We start from the raw sequence: 22,143 nt of genomic DNA on the forward strand, positions 1-22,143 counted from the left end.
TAGTTGATCATAACTTAAATTTTGAGAATATTCTGTGTACTCAAAAAGCCCCCAGAGAAATAATAGGGTCATACCGAGCTGCTTTTTCTGAAGTTTTGCCTCAGACCTTCAATACCGTTCATATATTCTATATTACAAAGCAATTTTACAGTTGAAGATATTTTGTTGGCATGTTATCATTCCTCATATGCTATCACAGTTATATTTTCTATGATGAGTTATGGCCCCTTTTACAATAATTTCAACACTATTTAAGACAAAGATTACGGGAATATGTCACTTTTGTTTGTTAATGGCCTTGGGAATATTGTTCTAACAATTGCAACATTTTTACAAAAACTGGAAAATACGCATCCAAAGATTATATTTCGAATTTCTGTTGTTATTATTTTGTTATATAATGTACATGTATGTAGATATATATTCCAGAAAGTCAACCAAAGATTTTTAATGGGTAAATTGAACTAATTTATAGTACATTGAATTTATAGTACATTGATAGTATCAAGGTTTTTTCATGTTCTGACCTATGACCTCTGTTCAGATGAGAAAATTATTTGTAGAGTTATTGCACTTAGTAAAAAAATGCAATTTTCAACTTGTGTCTTGCGTAACTCAAAAATTATTTGACCTGGAGTCATGAAATTTTACAGGAATATTGTTCAGCATGTGTAGTTGTGCATCTGGGGTTTGCTTGTTTTTATTTCCTTTTAAGCATACTTAAGAATATGAAATTGAGATTTGAAATTTGTGAAGATCAATAATGGAAAAAAAATCAAGATGCCAACATGGGAAAAACTGGATGTTGTTTTTATGCCTGGACCATTTAAGGTAGGGGGGGGGGGGGGGGGTCATGTAGAATTTTCTTTGTCTGTCATACTGTCCTGCTGTATGTCAGTAGACTGACAAAATAGTGGAATGTAGGGGCATTCATATCCTATAGGCACATTTTTAGTTTCAATATACATGTGTATTTAAATAATGTTTTCAAGGTGAGATTTCCAAATTTCATAAGTTGACCCTTACATTGTTATGTATTGACATATCTGGAAAGGGTCATATGAGATATCTGAAATGTTTGTGTCATTATGAATGTTACATTTCCGTTCTAACATTGTGTTGATTCCTTCTACATAGATCCAAATTATAAAGAGCAAATTGTCAAAATTTAAATAAATGTTTATTTTGTAATATATAACTAAATGTAAGCTTGTTTTAAGTTGTAAAAGTCTTTTCTAGTTGCATTTTTTGCCACAGGCTTTTTGTATTTGTTAGGCATTATTTCTCACAATTTCTAATGTACTCATGTCTCGAAATCCAGATTTTAGTCATTTATTGCCTACATACATGTATATGAGAGATTTAATCACCTGCAAATATTATTTGACAGTATTATTATACATGTACCTCCTTAACATCAAAACTTTTTGTTTCAAAAGTTGAAACAAAATAGGATCAGGATCAAAATTGATACTTCAAATCTTACATGATGATTTAACAAAATTGCAGAAAAGTTTAAAGATATACTATGCTTAAATTTGATATATGAAAATTTTGATAATTGCTACATGGTCTCTTAAGCATGTTTTGACATCACATGATGTAGATATGTTATGCTTTAAATCCTACACATAATAAGTGGGTACAGTATAAATATATAGTGTCATTAAAAAAACTGGCTTTTTTTTTTAAAGAAATGACCAACTTTACTTGACCCGTATTAAGGAACGCATATTCCAATAGTTTGTACGTTTTTTAGCTCACCTGTCACAAAGTGACAGGGTGAGCTTTTGTGACCGCTTTTCGTCCGTCGTCCGTCCGTAAACTTTTACTTTAAATGACATCTCCTCATAAACCACTAAGCCAATTTCATCCAAACTTCACAGGAATGTTCTTTTGGTGGTCACCTTTAAACATTGTTCAAAGAATTTAATTCCATGCAGAACTCTGGTTGCCATGGCAACCGAAAGAAAAAACTTTAAATATCTTCTTTTAAAAAACCATAAGAGCTAGAGCTTAGATATTTGGCATGAAACATTTTCTAGTGAGTGTCAACCAAGTTTGTTCAAATAAAAGCCCTGGGGTCAAAATTGGCCCCGCCCCAGGGGGTCATTGATTTTCCACATATGCATATAGTAAAAACTTAAAAAATCTTCTTTTAAAGAACCAAAAGAGTTAGAGCTAAGATATTTAGCATGAAACATGTTCTAAAAAGTGTCTACCAAGTTTGTTCAAATAAAAGCCCTGGGGTCAAAATTGGCCCGCCCCGGGGGTCATTGATTTTCCCTATATGCATATAGTAAAAACCTTAAAAAATCTTCTTTAAAAGAACTCAAAGAGCTATGGCTAAGATATTTAGCATCAAATATGTTCTAATAGGTGTCTACCAAGTTTGTTCAAATAAAAGCCCTGGGGTCAAAATTGGCACCGCCCCGGGGGGTCATTGATTTTCCTTATATGTGTATAGCAAAAACTTAAAAAATCTTCTTTGAAAAAACCCAAATAGCTAGAGTTAAGATATTAAGCATGAAACATCTTTTAGTGAGTGTCTACAAAGTTTGTTCAAATAAAAGACCTGGGGTCAAAATTGGCCCCGCCCCGGGGGTCATTGATTTTCTTTATATGTGTATAGCAAAAACTTAAAATCTTCTTTGAAAAAACCCAAATAGCTAGAGTTAAGATATTAAGCATGAAACATCTTCTAGTGAGTGTCTACAAAGTTTGTTCAAATAAAAGACCTGGGGTCAAAATTGGCCCCGCCCCGGGGGTCATTGATTTTCTTTATATGTGTATAGCAAAAACTTAAAATCTTCTTTGAAAAAACCCAAATAGCTAGAGTTTAGATATTAAGCATGAAACATCTTCTAGTAAGTGTCTACAAAGTTTGTTCAAATAAAAGCCCTGGCCCGGCCCCAGGGGTGTCATTGTTTTTAACTATATGTGTATAGTAAAAACTTAAAAAAAATCTTCTTTTAAAAAGCCCAATGAGCTAGAGCTTAGATGTTTAGCATGAAACATCTTCTTATGGGTGTCTACCAAGTTTTTGCAAATAAAAGCCCTTGGGTTAAATTGGCCCTGCAACGTTGGGGGTGGGGGTTTGGGGGGGCCTATATACAGGTGAGCGACCTCAGGGCCATCATGGCCCTCTTGTTTTAAATTAATTAAGACATATTCAGTAAGAATTGTACAGATTTCAATAAATTTGTGCAATAAAAATATTTTACTAAAAGATGAGCATAGTATATCTAATGAATATTCTTTTGAATTATATGTATATCCTAAATTTAATTATGTTTTTTTTATCTAGCTATTAACAGCGAGTTATATTGTCGTTACTAAATTTTAATTCAAAGCTATCATTGTCCCCCGCCTTTTCGAAGAAAAAAGGGGGATATAGAAATAGGCTCCGTCCGTCTGTCCGTCCGTCCGTCTGTCCGTCCGTCACACTTTCGTGTCCGGTCCATAACTTTGTCATTTATGAAAGGAATTTGAAATAACTTGGCACAAATGTTTATTATAATAAGACGATGTGTCATGCGCAACAACCAGACCCCTACCTCCAGGGTCAAGGTCACACTTGCTCATTCAAGGTCAACATTGCCTTTTTGAGGGTATATGTCGTGTCCGGTCCATAACTTTCTTATCTATGAAGGGTTTTTGTAAATACTTGCCATAATTGTTCATAATAATCAGACGATGTGTCATGCGCAAAAACCAGTTGCCTACCTTCAACGTCAAGGTCACACTTGGAGGTCAAATATTAACATAGTCTGTTACAGGGTATATTTCGTGTCCGGTCCATAACTTTGTCATTTATCAAAGGAATTTGAGATAACTTGGCACAAATGTTTGTTATAATAAGACGATGTGTCATGCGCAACAACCAGACCCGTACCTTCAGGGTCAAGGTCGTACTTGCTCATTCAAGGTCAACATTGTCTATTTGAGGGTATATGTCGTGTCCGGTCCATAACTTTCTTATCTATGAAGGGATTTTGTAAATACTTGCCATAATTGTTCACAATAATCAGACGATGTGTCATGCGCAAAAACCAGTCACCTACCTTCAAGGTCAAGGTCACACTTGGAGGTCAAATATTAACATAGTCTGTTACAGGGTATATTTCGTGTCCGGTCCATAACTTTGTCATTTATCAAAGGAATTTGAGATAACTTGGCACAAATGTTTGTTATAATAAGACGATGTGTCATGCGCAACAACCAGACCCGTACCTTCAGGGTCAAGGTCGTACTTGCTCATTCAAGGTCAACATTGTCTATTTGAGGGTATATGTCGTGTCCGGTCCATAACTTTCTTATCTATGAAGGACTTTTGTAAATACTTGCTATAATTGTTCACAATAATCAGATGATGTGTCATGCGCAAAAACCGGTCACCTACCTCCAAGGTCAAGGTCACACTTGGAGGTCAAATACTTAAATAGTCTGTTACAGGGTATATTTTGTGTCTGGTCTATATCTTTTTTATAGATCAAAGGATTTTGAAAATACTTCGCACAAATAGTCACTATAATAAGAGGATGTGTCATGCGCAACACCTGCATCCCTACCTCGAAGGTCAAGGTCACACTTAGAGGTCAAAAATTAACATACTCTGTTATAGGATATATTTTGTGTCAAATCTAGAACTTCTTCATAGTTCAAGGGATTTTGAAATAACTTGGCACAAATAGTCACAATAATAAGCCGATATGTCAGGTACAACACCTGCACCCCTACCTCTTAAGGTCAAGGTCACACTTAGAGGTCAAAAGTTAACAGAGTCTGTTATTTGGTATATTTTTGGTCCTGTTTATTACTTCTTCATAGATTAAGGGATTTTGAAAATACTTGGCACAAATAGTCACAATGATTAGATGATATGTCATGCGTAAAATCTGTGTCCCTACCTCCAAGGTCAAGGTTACACTTAGAGGTCAAAGATTTACATAGTCTGTTATAGGGTATATTTTGTGTCCAATCTATAACTTCTTCATAGTTCAAGGGATTTTGAAAATACTTGGCACAAATAGTCTCAATAATAAGACGTTATGTCATGCACAACACCTGCTCCCCTACCTCCAAGGTCAAGGTCACACTTAGAGGTCAAAGCTTAACATGATAGATTTTTAAATTCAGTGTTTCATTTTATTTTTTTGACAAATTTATTGTTACATTTGCAGATCTAGCATTGATCATAATTTTGGACTGAATGTCCTGAGATCCATACCTCAATCTTTTGAAATAGCACAATTTTATGCTTCATATAAAACTCCCGGGGCGGGGGACGTTGGTAACTCTGTTACAAATTCTTGTTTAACATGAAATTTTCTCTATATAATCAGTGTAAATTTTAATTATTTCAAGATGAAAACAACACTAGGGTAATTTATAGATATCCATTTTTGTTCAGGTGTGATAAACTTACCTCAAATTAAGTGTTTTTTGTTTTAATTTTCTGTTGTCTTAGAACACACAAAGTTGTAACTACAGAGAAAGTTATCAATGTTACATCTGTATACTAATTTGTAATTCCTCAGGCTTCACATCTCAGTCTACCATTTCTTGTAGCAGTATAGCATATTTACATTGATAATAATCTTGTATATGAGTGTGTTACTACCTTCCATGGATGTCTACCAGTGGATATGGTTGGCAGACTTAGGGCATTATTTGAACTTTTGAATGTACACCATTAATGTGTTAACCTTAAAAAAGAATCAAAGAATTTTGGGGAGGTATCATACACACTTAGGCCTCAGCATCATCCTTGCGTTAATTTTTTGTGTGCAAGTTGGTATCTCAAAAACTACTGAAGGGAATGGGTTGAAACTTCAACACTTCAAGACACTGTCTAAGGTTCATAACACTAACATGGATTTTGACAGAATTACGGCCCTTTTTGAACTTAGAAAATTTTACATTTTCCATCTTGTTTTACTATCAAAAACTGAGTATAATCATGCATGCTGTCCTACCAACAGCTCTTGCCATATTTGATGTGTGTGATATACAAAATTATGCTATCATTGTGTTGCATAATACATGAATGTCATGTATGTTTTTTATGAAGTCTGTAAAATCTAAAAAAAATGTCCATGAAGTGAGCATCATTTATGGCATTAATTAATTTTGTTTATTTTTCTTTTGTCAGATTACTATAACAGAAGAATCATTTATAGTTCATATAACATTTTCAACAAAGGCTACTTTGCTCAAAATCCATTTTGCTTTTTCTTATAATTTCAAATTAAATTTTACTTCAACCTTTAGGCTTTACCCTGCTGAAGGCGAAAGTGATTAGTCTTTGCCACCAGTGTAGAGCCAGGCCAGCCTGCACATCCATGCAGTCTGACCAGACTCTATAATGTTGGCTCGCCAACTTCAAATTCTCACCTTGATATACCTAAAATTGATAATGGACTGTTCCAAAATGGAAATTGGAAAAAGTCCATTAAAGAAATTTAGCAGATTAAGGGTTAATTGAAATATATGTCAAATTGAATCAAGACTATGTCTCACAAAAGTGGAGGTGTCCAAGCTAGTACAGTATAGATTATGTTGAATCATCGCCCAGTATCAAATTAATTATTTACTTATATATTCTGTGGTAGCTGGGATACTTTCACTTTTGTGAGATGTAGTTCTCATAAATATGATATCATGTTTCAATTGTGAATATTTACAATTAAAGATATATTATGCTCAAATTTGATATTTGAAGAAACTGATAATTACTATTCAGTCTCTTTTGAAAATTAACATAAACATCTTTTGAATACCCACAGAGAAAATATGTTACGTTTTAAACTCTATGCATTACATGTAATCATTATAAGTATGATTACATGCAGCTTTCAAAACCTGGCTTATACATTCACTAACCTAAATTAGACATATTCAGGAAGAATTTACTAGATTTCAATAAAGATTTCAATAAATTTCTGCAATATTTAAAAGCATTTTACCCAAAGATGAGCATAGTATATTTTTAAGTAATGATTCAACATAATCTTACCTAACTTATTCTATAGTATTAGTTCATCATTATGATACATCACACTGTTCTGTTGTTTTTTTCCTTCTCAAGAAACTACCACTATAATTTTTAGTAATTTTAGTCCTATGGAAATCCTTATAAATTTCAAAAGTTCATGATTATTAATTTGTAAGTTCATGGTTATAAATTTTTAAGTTTATGATCATGAATTTCAAAGTTCATGAACAATGTATTTGTCCAGAAGAATCAATTTGATACTGTCCTGATCATATTATTGGTCAAGTATAGGAATATTAGCTTGGATGATGTTTATTCATTACATGTACAGCACAAAGGTAGATGTCACAGATTTAAACTAAACATGGTGTTAATTAGTCATTATGCAAATTTGAAATAGTATAATATTGATATGTATTTTCAAATTTTAATTTTAAATTGATTGTTAATGATCAAATAAAACGAAGATTTAATCTCTCTGTATTATTTATTTTTATTCACCACAGTTTGTAATATTTCTCTGAAAATCATACAGTGAACATATTGATAATTATTAACCCTTAACCTTCAAAATTTCTTAGAATTGTCCAGCTTCCTTTTTTAACTCTGTCTAATTCATTTATCCCCTCGCTAAAAGAAAAAGTGATACATCAGAAATGGTGACAGTCTGTGCGTCTGTCCCAATTTTACTAAAATTTCCTTCAAACCTCATTCACTGACAGAGCACATTGGGCAGAACTACAGTGTGTTAGTATAAAAACTGCGCCTTACTACGTTTTAGAGTTACTCCCCTCCATCAGATCTAGCATCTACATAAAATAATGTTATAAGCTAAAGGGCCAAAGGCCATAAAATAGGATCATAATACTCCCTTATCTTGACTTTTTAATTTCTCTTATTGTTGATGTTTAAAAATCTAGACAATAATTATAATACCTATACATGTATTTGGCTTGTAATTGAGATGTGAACAAGGCATGAGCTAATGAAATTAAAAAAAATCTAATTGACACTCCTTGTGTATACAAATAATTGATAATACATAATATATGTAAATATAGATAAATTTACACATTGCAAAATTCACTTAAAATCAATGTAAATGACAAATGTTTGTTAAACAATTACATGCATGCCCTGTACCCCATCCCTTACACTGGTATGTCTGAAAATGCACTTAATGTTACTTGAACACTGTTTTGGCATACACGGTTAGTGACTTTGACCTTTTAGCCCTAGACCAAAAATTCAAAAGGGCTCCTCTGCTGCCCAAGACCAATGCACCTGTGAAGGACCCATTGGTTGTCAAGTTACTGGTCCAAAACCATCATGCAGTCCAAGTCTCAGTTTTAGTTATTGGTCGGAATCTGTTTTGACATACAAGGTCATTGGGACCTTAACCCCTTGACCCAAAATCAAAAGGTGTCATCTACTGGCCAAGACCAATTAACCTGTGACGCTTGTGGGCAGAGGGACTTTGGGTTGTAGAGTAATTGGTTGGAAATCATTTTGACATTCACAGAATAAAACCTGCAAAAGATCATAATTTATAATCACATGTATAATTATAAAACATATTTAACAAGAGGGCCATGATGGCCCTGAAGTCTCTCACCTGTATATAGGCCCACAGAGCAGGGCAAGTTTAAACCCCAGGGCTTTTATTTGAACAAAATTGGTAGACACCCATAAGAAGATGTTTCATGCTAAACATCTAAGGTCTAGCTCTTTGAGTTTTTAAAAAAAAAAAAGATTTTTTAAGTTTTTACTATACACATATAGTTAAAAGCAATGACATCCCTAGGGCAGGGCCAGTTTTGACCCCAGGGCTTTTATTTGAACAAACTTTGAAGACACTCACTAGAAGATGTTTCATGCTTAATATCTAAACTCTAGCTATTTGTTTTTATTCAAAGAAGATTTTTAAGTTTTTGCTATACACATATATAAGGAAAATTAATGTCCCCCAGGGCAGGGCCAATTTTGACCCCAGGGCTTTTATTTGAACAAACTTTTAAGACACTAATTGGAAGACGTTTCATGCTTAATATCTAAACTCTAGCTGTTTGGGTTTTTTCAAAAAAAGATTTTTTTAAAAAGTTTTTGCAATACACATATAAGGAAAATCAATGACCCCCGGGACAGGGCCAATTTTAACCCCAGGGCTCTTATTTGAGCAAATTTGGTAGACACCCATTAGAACATCTTTCGTGCTAAGTATCTTAGGTCTTGCTCTTTGGGTTCTCTAAAAGAAGTTTTTTTTTAAAGTTTTTACTATATGCATATAGGGAAAATCAATGACCCCCTGGGGCTTCCAGGGCTTTTATCTGAACAAGCTTGGTAGACACCCATTAGAAGATGTTTCATGCTAAATATCTTAGCTCTAGCTCTTAGGGTTTTCTAAAAGAAGAATTTTTAAGTTTTTACTATATGCATATCGGGAAAATCAATGACCCCCGGGGCGGGGCCAATTTTGACCCCAGGGCTTTTATTTGAACAAACTTGATATAAACTCACTAGAAGATGTTTCATGCCAAATATCTAAGCTCTACCTCTTTGGGTTTTTTAAAAGAAGGTATTTTAAGTTTTTTCTATCGGTTGCCATGGCAACCAGAGTTCCGCATGGAATTAAATTCTTTGAACAATTTTTAAAGGTGACCACCAAAGGAACATTCCTGTAAAGTTTGGATGAAATTGGCTAAGCGGTTTATGAGGAGATGTCATTTAAAGTAAAAGTTTACGGACGGACGGACGACAGAAGGACGGACGCTAGACGAAAAGCTATCACAAAAGCTCACCCTGTCACTTTGTGACAGGTGAGCTAATAAACAAAATAACATTACTTTACATTGTTAATGAAAATAAGAGAACACAAAAAAGAATACATCATGATTTGCAGAATAGTAAATAAAAACAATTTTCTACTTTATTGATATATTTACAAGTATTAACTTAAAATCAGCTGAATTGAAAACGAAAACTTTCCATGTACATGTATTCAGTGTAGTCAGATATAAATGAATGATTTGTTTCTGAAGTCATAAAATTAAGTTGTTACTGAATTTACAATAAAAATGATGCAATGTCTTTTATTAAGGCTTGTATTTTTTCTTAAAATTTAATTTATCAAACAGTTAGCAATTCATCTTAATACTAGTACATTTCATATTCATTTATGACATTTGCATCAACAAAATATAGCAGGTAAGAGTCCTTTATACCCATTTAATCATATCATTTAATATAAGGTTGACTAAAAATCCCTTGCACTGGTTACTTCATAAATTAGGTTCACCAAAATAACTCTTAATTCCTCTCAGGTAACTAACTGTTCAAAAGAAACTCGGCAAAGCCTTGTTTAACTGTGATAACCCTCAGGCTAGATATTCTGTTCTGTGTTGGTAGCCGTAAACAAGATAAATAATAACAATATACAGTCTGTCTACAGATTTTATTAATATAAAAAAGCTGTCTTGCTCTTTCACACCTGTCAATCCTGACTGTACTTATAAAGAAACATACACAACATTAAGTATAGATTACTGTGGACTCTCTAAGTTTGGTTTTGACATAAACAGCTGTGCAATAATGCCAAACTTTTTGTTTACCAGGAAACCATTATCAAAATCCTTCATTATACTTATTCTTTCAATTTCAAATGATACAGTTTGCCTATCCTTTTTAATCACTCCTTCTTGAAATTTGACAAGATTGTTTCCATTTGGTTGTCTGTTTACAAGTATACTGTGCATATTAACATCACAGGTGATCTTATTTGGACCAACATTCTTTACATCAACATTAAGAGCCATAGTACCAAATGGAGAACTACCAGAATATCCAAGTTCACTTGTCTTAACCTTAAGGGGCACACCCCACATATTCAGTTCAATTCCTTCATTTTCACAGTAGTTATCAAAACCAAGATCTGTCAGAACTACAGTCTTCTGTTCCCAATGTTTTTTAGGATCACATTTAAAATCTGTCCTAGACCTTATTTCTGAAGTAATGTACTGCTTAAAGAGTTCATTTTCCTTGGTGTCTTCTTCTAGCTCTGCTAACTTTCTCTTCATTGATGTATTAACATCTACAAATATCTCATTTAATGCACTTGCGGAAGGGAACGACTTACAGTAACTTTCATCCAATGCATCACATGGTCTAGATGATATTAGAAATATGCATCTTGCACGTAAAGCTTTAAGATCATACAAACATGCCTCCTTCAATAACTGTAATAATTCATCCGTCGATGTTTCTTCTGTAACAGTCTCAAGTATAACTACTTCACATCTTGGTTTAAGCTGTAGGACCTGGTACTCTTCTAAAATGGGAAGAATTGCCCTAGCATTGTCGCGATTGATTTGGGCGCATTTGTTCGGGTAAATACATCGAAGGAATTCTAAGACGTCCCTTAGTTTCTTCCCAGGCAATTCTAGCTCGTCACTTGACTTTTCTTTGAAATCGGATTGAAACAATGCATCAAATACTGGTGATGCAAGTGACAGAATCACCTTTGCGACGTAAAGCTTTGTTCCTTCAACAACAAGACAAAGATCAGTTCTCCAAGTTTTTTCAGTGAAACCGAAAGTAGGCGATATAACCTCGGCTAAATCCACACTCTCACTATCTTCATCGGTAACGGTATGTTCAGCTTCTGCATCTTCTGATTCGTCTACAATTCTGACGTTTTCAACTGCCTCCATATAAAATGTAGTTTAGTTAAAGTAAATAAAATTTAACGATCGCTACTGAGTACGTACAGTGAACTACTAACAGCTAACAGTGGCGGTTACAAATCAAAGGGAGAAAACAACTGCATATTTGAATATCAGTTTAGTATCATTTAATGACGTAATCAACTGTTTATGTTATATTGTTTATTACTCGGATTTCAGTATTATACGGGGAAGTTTCGGAAATGACATAGAACTTGGTGACAAAATTTTCAAGTAAAATTTTTATTCTGCTGACTAATGTTTAATAAATAAATTGTAATTAATGTACTATAATTTAATTTAATGTTATAAATATGTTTTTATGAATGTAAAAGATTATTTGAAAATAAATTAATTACATATAATTATCTCCGCCTCGGGTGACAATTGTATAAATGAGAACTGGCAATGCAAAATTCATGATTTTTTTTTTATAAATGAAGTGACATTTTTCTTTATCAGGAAGTTAAAAAAAATATGTATGATTGATATCATATATGTAATTTGCTTAATTTATTTCAAATAAATGACTGAAAACTGACATTTTCATGTTGGTGACAAGAATTTGGCAAACATTATAGAATGAACCGTATATAGTGGTATGTGTAACGGCGACGACAATATTTTGGATAGATTTAAACCTTCTGATTAGTGTGTCCATAATTCAATAATTTTTTAAACCTTATTTTCAACTATCTATCACAGTTTAGGCATTTGAAAATATCAGTATTCTCAGTCTAGATTTGTTGCAGGAAGATTTATTCTTGTTTTTTTTTAATCCCTAAAATTTTATCGACCATTTTCAGTATCCAATTAAAGAAATGAATGAAAGTGTCTTCCGAAGTCTTCGGTCGATTTTTGTTTAATAAAATAATAAAACTATAATTTATTGTACCAAAAACGTGCTTGTAAAATATTTTTAAAATCAGTGCATTGTTTCGCATGCACGATATTTCAGTTTAATTTTTAAAAAATTCGAAATGATTAAGTTATATACTGTAAATATAAATTCTGTACTATGTTAGAAGGGAATATACTGGAAATGACATTATTTTCAAAAAAGAATTTTGACTATTGAATAGTCATATATAGAATTTTACACTGGCTGCCGGTACAGAGCTCGAGGGTGACTGTTTACGGCGGTAACGAGGCCCTGCCGAGTTTCCGCTAAACAGTGACCCGAGAGCTTGATATTCCCGTCTATATCGACAGGCGAATTCTTTTTCTTGCATTATTTTCAGAACAGAAATAACGAAAACTGATATTTTCATTACGTACTTTTAGTAGCGTATGAACTTATACAATTTCATTCATAACGCTTAAATGACGTCATCCTAAGAATGGTTTTGCGAAGAAGAATCAATTTGATACTGTAATGCTTATAATAGGTATAGTATAGAAGGAGGTTAATTATATCTGTAAAAAATACATGTTACTAGACTTTCAGTAGATGTCAGACGGTTGTACAGCAGATTTAAACTAAACATTGTGTAAATAAGTCATTATGCAAATTTTAAACAGATATGTATTTTCAAATTTTAATTTTAAATTGATTAATTGTTAATGATCAAATAAAATGAAGATTTAATCTCTGTATTATTTTTTTTATTCACCACAGTTTGTAATATTTCTCTGAAAAACCTACAGTAAACCAACATACATGTACTTATTAATCCTTAACCTTCAGAAATTCTTACACTTGTCTAGATTCCATTTTTAACTCTAATTCATTTATACCCTCGCTAAAGGAAAAAGGGATACATTAGAAATGGTGACAGTCTGTGCGTCTGTCCCAATTTTACTAAAATTTCCTTCAAACTTCATTCACTGACAGAGCACATTGGGCAGAACTACAGTGTGCAAGTACAATAACTGCGCCTTACTACGTTTTAGAGTTACTCACCTTCATCAGATTTAATCAAACCGAGCCTGCAACATTTTCAATTATGCCGTGTTGAGCTTTCTTTAGGGATTCTTATTTTCTCTATTTTTCTGAAAGTTTGTTACATGTAATATGGCTCTTGTAAACTTTGGAAGTACCCTGGCGCTATCCAGTTGGCAAATTATAGTTTTTTTTAATTTAATTTATTTTTTGTTGGGCTTAACAACAACAACACAGTATAGGTCATATGCTGAATTTTCAGCTTTACTGGTGACGAAAGACCTCAGGTTCCCCTCCATGAATTATTTCAGGTACGAATGGGCACCTGAGTAGAACATGCCGGTTAGCTTTTCACATGTCCTTGACAGGGATACCAACCCACAGAGGTGATGAGAAAACCACTTGACCACTGACTCCCCAGATTATTAAAATAATACACCTAGCATCTACATAAAATAATGTAATAAGCTAAAGGACATGAAATAGGATCATAATACTCCCTCATCTACTGGCCTAGACCAATAAACCTGTGACGTTTGTGGGCAGAGGGCCTATGGGTTGTAGAGTAATTGGTTGGAAACCATTTTGACATTCACAGAATAAAACCTGTAAAAGAACATAATTTATAATCACATGTATAATTATAAAACATATAAACAAAATAACATTATTTTACATTGTTTATGAAAATAAGAGAACACAAAAAAGAATACATCATGATTTGCAGAATAGTAAATAAAAACAATTTTCTACTTTATTGATATATTTACAAGTATTAACTTAAAATCAGCTGAATAGAAAACGAAAACTTTCTATGTACATGTATTCAGTGTAGTCAGTTATAAAAGAATGATTTGTTTCTGAAGTCATAAAATTAAGTTGTTACTGTCAGAATTTACAATAAAAATGATGCAATGTCTTTTATTAAGGCTTGTATTTTTTCTAATTTAATTTATCAAACAGTTAGCAATTCATCTTAATACTAGTACATTTCATATTCATTAATGACATATTTGCATCAACAAAATATAGCAGGTAAGAGTCCTTATACCCATTTAATCATATTATTTAATATAAGGTTGACTAAAAATCACTTGCACTGGTTACTTCATAAATTAGGTTCACCAAAATCACTCTTAATTCCTCTCAGGTAACTAACTGTTCAAAAGAAACTCGGCAAAGCCTTGTTTAACTGTGATAACCCAGCCTAGATATTCTGTTCTGTGCTGGTAGCTGTAAACAAGATATTTATATTCTTGCATAACTGACAGGGTTTTCTAAATCTTAACAATAACACAAGATAAACAATAAAAATATACAATCTGTCTACAGATTTTATGAATATAAAAAAGCTGTCTTGCTCTTTTTTTTCACGTGTCAATCCTGACTGTACTTATAAAAGAAACATACACAACATAAAGTATAGATTACTGTTTACTGTCTAAGTTTGGTTTTTACATAAACAGCTGTGCAATAATGCCAAACTTTTTGTTTACTAGGAAACCATTCTCAACTTCATTCATTCAATTTCAAATGATACAGTTTGCCTATCCCCTGTTATAACTCCTTCTTTAATTTAACAAGATTGTTTCCATTTGGTTGTCTGTTTACTAGTATACTGTGCAGATTTACATCACAGGTGATCTTATTTGGACCAACATTCTTTACATCAACAAAAAGAGCCATGCCATGAACTTGAGCACCAAAGGATTCACTTGTCTTAACCTTAAGGGGCACACCCCACATATTCAGTTCAATTCCTTCATTTTCACAGTTATCACCAAGACCTTGATCTGTCAAAACTACAGTCTTCTGTTCCCAATGTTTTTTAGGATCACATCTGAAATTTTTGTTAGTCCTTATTTCTGAAGATATGTACTGCTTTAAGAGTTCATTTTCCTTGGTGTCTTCTTCTAGCTCTGCTAACTTTCTCTTCATTGATGTATTAACATGTACAAAAATCTCATTTAATGCACTTGCCGAAGGGAACGACTTACAGTAGTTTTCGTCCAATGCATCACATGGTCTAGATGATATAAGAAATATGCATCTAGCACGCAGAGCTTTAAGATCATACAAACATGCTTCCTTCAACAACTGTAACAAATCATCCGTCGATGTTTCTTCTGTGACAGTCTCAAGTATAACTACTTCACATCTTGGTTTTAGCTGTAGGACCTGGTACTCTTCTAACAAAGGAAGAATGACCCTAGCGTTGTCGAGATCAATTTGGGTGTATGTGTTGGGGTAAATACATCGAAGGAATTCTAAGACGTCCCTTAGTTTCTTCCCAGGCAATTCTAGCTCGTCACTTGACTTTTCTTTGAAGTCAGATTGGAACATTGCATCAAAAACTGGTGATGCAAGTGAAAGAATATTTTTAGCGACGTAAAGCTTTGTTCCTTCAACAACAAAACAAAGATCAGTAGGTGGCGCGATAGCTCAGTTGGTTAAACCACTGACTATCACTCCTGAGGTCCCGGGTTCGATCCTGGGTTACACCCTTGGGATTTTTCAGAGACACTTTCAGTGTTTCCCACCTACATAGAGGTGTACTGGTAAGAAATCCAGGAAATCCTCGCATGTATCAGTGGAATGACAGACTATTCTCTCCCTTACCAGTTCCTCTCCCTGACGGTTCTCTCCCTAACCGTTTCCTCCCCTGACGGTTCTCTCCCAAATTTGAAATATGCAGACAGTTCTCCCCCAATTTTATTTTTGTAAGTTACATATTATCATTTTAGTTTTGACTTAATCTAATAATATTTCTTAATGAAGATTATTAAAAGAATGTGTTTGATATTAACTGCATTTTTAGTCCAACTAATTAGACTTGTCAAAGAGACACCGAGATAATTTTGGACGGGCGCTGTCTTTTTCCAAGTCCAACCACGAACTGCATTTTTATGCACGGACGCTTCCCAATTAGAAGTTGTTGGGAGCGAAAACTAAAAAAGTTTCAAAGAAACGGTCTACATTACCTGAAAGAGAACCGTTTTTTATGCAAGGTTCCAAGTTATCATACTTTAAAGTCGAACACAAGTCTAAATATTCCACTTTAACTTTTTAAATCGTTGAAAATTATTGTAAGCGGCCATATTGGAAAATGACGCAAGCGGTGACAGGGTAAAACAGGGTAAAATTGTAAAATTTCCATGGTGTAACACAGGTATCGGCGGCAATCGATTGTATTTGTCAAGCTTTATAATATAATTTGTTTAGGTTATTTATTATGAATTATGCAGGAATAACTTTTTTTTTTCACACAAGAATATTTCAGCATTAAAAATAAAATGTGAAAAGGATATTCTGATGGCTATTTATACTTTGCGGAACGGAACGAAACGGAACGGAACAAACATTGAGGCACCACACGGGGCACAGCAATTTTTTACTAATATGTAAATATATTAAATAAAAATAATGAAATATTGAAACTGCCTAGCGAACAGTCGATCTAGGGCTTTTTCGAACTGAACCATCTGAATACCCACTTCTAAATGGACATATTTTATATAAAATCTTCAGGACTGCAAACAGTTGTTCCGTTTCGTTCCGCAAAGTATAAATATCCCATAGAATAATTATATTCTACGGAACGGAACGGAACAAGATTTATTTTTTCTTCTCAGTGGAATTTTTCATCTTGGTATATTACAGGTACATGAATTTATTACATGCAACCTGTTTTAAAAAACTATGTTCTTGACTTGTTCAATATAGGAAATCCTATCGCCGTAAAATTTATATATTTAAATGTTTTACACTTGTTGCAGTAATTTAATATTTATTATTCATATAAACTGACGAATGAAAAAAAAATGAGTGGACAATCTAAATATTTTTTGGCGATATCAGGACCTCTTTAATATGTGTCCAATGGCCGTCATATCCAGTACACTCATTTTGTATTAAAATATTAATAATCATCGTAAACAAATTAAATTTGAAAACATGCTTGTCATATATAAATTGATATTACATGCACTAATAAAGCTGAAATATTACTATTACAGTCAGCATTGTGTACAAACCATGTCTTCAACTCTATTTATTGTGATTCCGTTTCGTTCCGCAAAGTATAAATATCCCCTAGGATAATGATATTTAGCGGAACGGAACGGAACAAGATTTGTTATTCAATACCCATTACCTCCTTTATAATGCTTGTATAAACTTCACATATAAATAATCATTCATGATGCATAAACAAAATCGCAGGCTACCTACCCTGCTAATGAAGACTCGTACGTCACTTTTAGAAGTCACAACATATAAATCAAATAAAGAAATGTGGAAACTATCTTTGTTTGTTTGGGATCTAACACCGTTTTCAACAGTATTTCAGTTATGTAACGTAGTCAGATAACCTAAACAGTGTTCCTGGATTCTGTACCCGTACTTACCTGTTCTCCACAAGTAACTGCCAACTTCCCCACATGAATCAGAGGTGGAGGACGAATATGTCACACTCAATGTGTTATCAAATCGCCACGGAGAAAATGGCCCGCCCGAGGATCAAACGGCTTGCGACTCTGCAATCCGAAGACCGGCACTCTTACCTACAGATCTAATACAGTCAGCGTTGTGTACAAACCATGTCTTCAATACTATTTATTGTGGTTCCGTTTCGTTCCGCAAAATATAAATATCCCCTAGGATAATGATATTTAGCGGAACGGAACGGAACAAGATTTAATAATTGTTATTTATGAAAATTTCCTCCTTTATAATGCTGATATAAACTTCACTTATAAATATTTATTCATGATGCATAAACGAAATAGCAGGCTACCTATCCTGCTAATGAAGACTCGTCACTTTGTTTTTAGAAATGACAACATATAAATCAAATACAGAAATGTGGAAACTATCTAATTATCGTTCACAAATTTAATTTGAGAACATGTATATATATCTAATTTGAAATTGAATGCAATAATTAAGCTGAAATATCACTATTACAGTCAGAGTTGTGTACAAACCTTGTCTTTAACTCTTATTTATTTTGATTCCGTTTCGTTCCGCAAAGTATAAATATCCCCTAGGATAATGATATTTAGCGGAACGAAACGGAACAAGATTTGTAGCTGCCATCTTCCCCACATGAATCAGAGGTGGAGGACGAATGATGTCAGACTAAATGTCTTATCAAATCGGCACGGAGAACATTGCCCGCCCAAGGATCGAACTTAGACACCGACGCTCCTACCTATTGATCTAAGCGGGCGGGTTGGAAACGTATATAATTATCGTAAACAAATTCAATTTAAAAACATGTTTGCCATATAATTTGAATGTGCATGCACTAATAAAGCTGAAATATCATTATTATTGTCAGCATTGTGTACAAACCATGTCTTCAACTCTATTTATTTTGATTCCGTTTCGTTCCGCAAAGTATAAATATCCCCTAGGATAATGATATTTAGCGGAACGGAACGGAACAAGATTTGTTATTCAATACCCATTTCCTCCTTTATAATGCTTGTATAAACATCACATATAAATAATCATTCATGATGCATAAACAAAATCGCAGGCTACCTATCCTGCTAATGAAGACTCGTCACTTTTAGAAATCACAACATATAAATAAAATACAGAAATGTCGGTTTTCAACAGTATTTCAGCCATGTAACGATGGGCAGTTAACCTAAACGGTGTTCCTGGATTCTGTACCCGTACTTACCTGTTCTCCGCAAGTAACTGCCAACTTCCCGGATCAAACTTGCGACTCTGCGATCCGAAGACCGACGCTCTTACCTACAAACCTAAGTGTGCGTGTTGGAAACTATATTATTATCGTAAACAAATTATTTAAAACATGTTTGCCATATAATTTGAATGTGAATGCACTAATAAAGCTGAAATATCACTATTACAGTCAGCATTGTGTACAATCCTTGTCTTCAACTCTATAAATTGTGATTCCGTTTCGTTCCGCAAAGTATAGATATCCCCTAGGATAATGATATTTAGCGGAACGGAACGGAACAAGATTTCCCCTAGGATAATGATATTTAGCTTACAGAACCGAACAAGATTTGTGACTGCCAACTTCCCCACATGAATCAGAGGTGGAGTACAAATGATGTCAGACTAAATGACTTATCATCTTCATGGATAACATTCATGAATGATTATTTATATGTGATGTTTATACAAGCATTATAAAGGAGGAAATGGGTATTGAATAACAAATCTTGTTCCGTTCCGTTCCGCTAAATATCATTACCCTAGGGGATATTTATACTTTGCGGAACGAAACGGAATCAAAATAAATAGAGTTGAAGACATGGTTTGTACACAATGCTGACAATAATAATGATATTTCAGCTTTATTAGTGCATGCACATTCCAATTATATGGCAAACATGTTTTTAAATTAAATTTGTTTACGATAATTATATACGTTTCCAACCCGCCCGCTTAGATCAATAGGTAGGAGCGTCGGTGTCTAAGTTCGATCCTTGGGCGGGCAATGTTCTCCGTGCCGATTTGATAAGACATTTTGTCTGACATCATTCGTCCTCCACCTCTGATTCATGTGGGGAAGATGGCAGCTACAAATCTTGTTCCGTTTCGTTCCGCTAAATATCATTATCCTAGGGGATATTTATACTTTGCGGAACGAAACGGAATCAAAATAAATAAGAGTTGAAGACAAGGTTTGTACACAACTCTGACTGTAATAGTGATATTTCAGCTTTATTAGTGCATTTAATTTCAAATTAGATATATATACATGTTCTCAAATTTAATTTGTGAACGATAATTAGATAGTTTCCACATTTCTGTATTTGATTTATATGTTGTCATTTCTAAAAACAAAGTGACGAGTCTTCATTAGCAGGATAGGTAGCCTGCTATTTCGTTTATGCATCATGAATAAATATTTATAAGTGAAGTTTATATCAGCATTATAAAGGAGGAAATTTTCATAAATAACAATTATTAAATCTTATTCAAATGATGGGTTGTGGAAAGAAATAATAAAGAAAAATATAAATCATTGAGGTGGAATATCTATATTTAAATGCAATATAAACACAAAAGATATATTGAAATTTAAAATCAAAAATAAATTTATACACGAAGTATTAGTAGCTTGGAGTGAAATCAATTTTAATGAAAATCCGAAAAATATTTCAGCACAAATTCTTTGGCAAAATTCAAACATAAAAAATAACAATAGCCTTCTCTATTTCAGACAGTGGAGAAACAAAAATATATACCATGTAAAAGATATCTATGATATAAACGCAAAAATTTTTAAAACTTTTAGTCAATTAAAAACTGAATATAACATTCCTAATACTGAGTTTTTAAATTACCATAGACTTATCTCTTCAATCCCAACATGTTGGAAAAGAAAATTAGATAATGTCATTCTTTCTGTAACAACTGAGGAAATAAATATTTATGAGCTATTAGAAAAAACAGAAACACATCTCCTAAATAGAAAATTAACACAGGTTCAAAAAGAAAGAAAGCTAAAATACCAGAATGAAAAACTAAAATCCCAGTTAAAATGGGAGGCAGTATTTCCAGATAAAAATTTCAATTGGCAACAAATATATTTGAATGCGTTTGATATTTGTAAGGATAATATTTTGCAAAATTTTTATTTTGATTTCCTACATAGAAATATTGCAACTAACAAATTTCTCTTTAGATGTAAATTAGTGGAGTCTAGTCTTTGTGATTTTTGTAATATGGAAATAGATAGCATAGAACATATATTTTGGACCTGTCAACAAACACAAATTTTTCTGGAATGAATTGTTTAAATGGTTGGTTGAAATTGGTATACTTGCAACCCAAGACAAATTTTTGTCCTTTTTTCATTCACGAAATAAAATTTTATCATATATTCTCTTATTTGCCAAATATTATATATATAGTTGTAAAACAAAAAAGAAAATACCAAATAATCTTGTGTTTAAAAAAAAATTGATTGATAGAATATCTTTAGAAAAATACATAGCATTTCAAAATGATTCTCTTGATGATTTCAACAGGAAGTGGAATAACTTTCTAATAATGTTATAAGAACTGATTGATGATATGTCAGAAGTATATTACCAAAGCAGCCTTTCTTTCTTAATATTACCATTTTTTTTTATCTTATCGTAGTTTTTTTTATTCTCTTGCAAATTATCCTTTTATATTATAGCACCTCCCCAAATTTTCAGCATTTTTCCAACTGACTCAAGATTTTTTTTTTTTTTTAAATTGATTTAACAAAACTCTATCTTGTTTAAAATATAATATCCTTTCTCTTAACTTTTTCTTAAAGAGATTCACGTTTAAGCTCTTTGAAATTATTTTAAAAATGTCTACAACAACATATATATTAGTTTGTAACGTATGTTATGTAAAATAATTAATTGAAAAATGTAAAATGAATGTATTATGTAAAAAGGAAAAGTAAATAAAAGGGCCTTAAACGTGGTTTCAAAAAAAAAAAAAAAAAAAAAAAAAAAAAAAAAAAAAAATTATTAAATCTTGTTCCGTTCCGTTCCGCTAAATATCATTATCCT

The 22,143-nt window shown here is 32.9% G+C and overlaps 2 protein-coding genes across 2 annotated transcripts; both read right to left on the bottom strand.

Annotated features, from left to right (window-relative positions):
- Positions 1–8,740: 8,740 nt before the first annotated feature.
- LOC132725862 (uncharacterized) lies at positions 8,741–11,803 on the bottom strand. The gene has a single exon (XM_060711047.1). The coding sequence runs from the start codon at positions 11,701–11,703 to the stop codon at positions 10,537–10,539; it is 1,167 nt and encodes a 388-aa protein (XP_060567030.1). The 5' UTR covers positions 11,704–11,803; the 3' UTR covers positions 8,741–10,536.
- Positions 11,804–13,425: 1,622 nt separating this feature from the next.
- LOC132725863 (uncharacterized) lies at positions 13,426–16,018 on the bottom strand. The gene has a single exon (XM_060711048.1). It carries the CDS (start codon positions 15,938–15,940, stop codon positions 15,155–15,157), a length of 786 nt encoding a protein of 261 aa, XP_060567031.1. The 5' UTR covers positions 15,941–16,018; the 3' UTR covers positions 13,426–15,154.
- Between the last annotated feature and the right edge of the window lie 6,125 nt (positions 16,019–22,143).

This window comes from Ruditapes philippinarum, unplaced genomic scaffold, assembly GCF_026571515.1.
Source record: "Ruditapes philippinarum isolate M1 unplaced genomic scaffold, ASM2657151v2 ctg1584_1_1_1_1, whole genome shotgun sequence".
Lineage (NCBI taxonomy): Eukaryota > Metazoa > Mollusca > Bivalvia > Venerida > Veneridae > Ruditapes > Ruditapes philippinarum.

What these genes read in the sequence shown, in the direction of transcription:
- LOC132725862 (XM_060711047.1), bottom strand. Translation starts at nt 11,703, where the DNA reads ATGGAGGCAGTTGAAAACGTCAGAATTGTAGACGAATCAGAAGATGCA.
- LOC132725863 (XM_060711048.1), bottom strand. Translation starts at nt 15,940, where the DNA reads ATGTTCCAATCTGACTTCAAAGAAAAGTCAAGTGACGAGCTAGAATTG.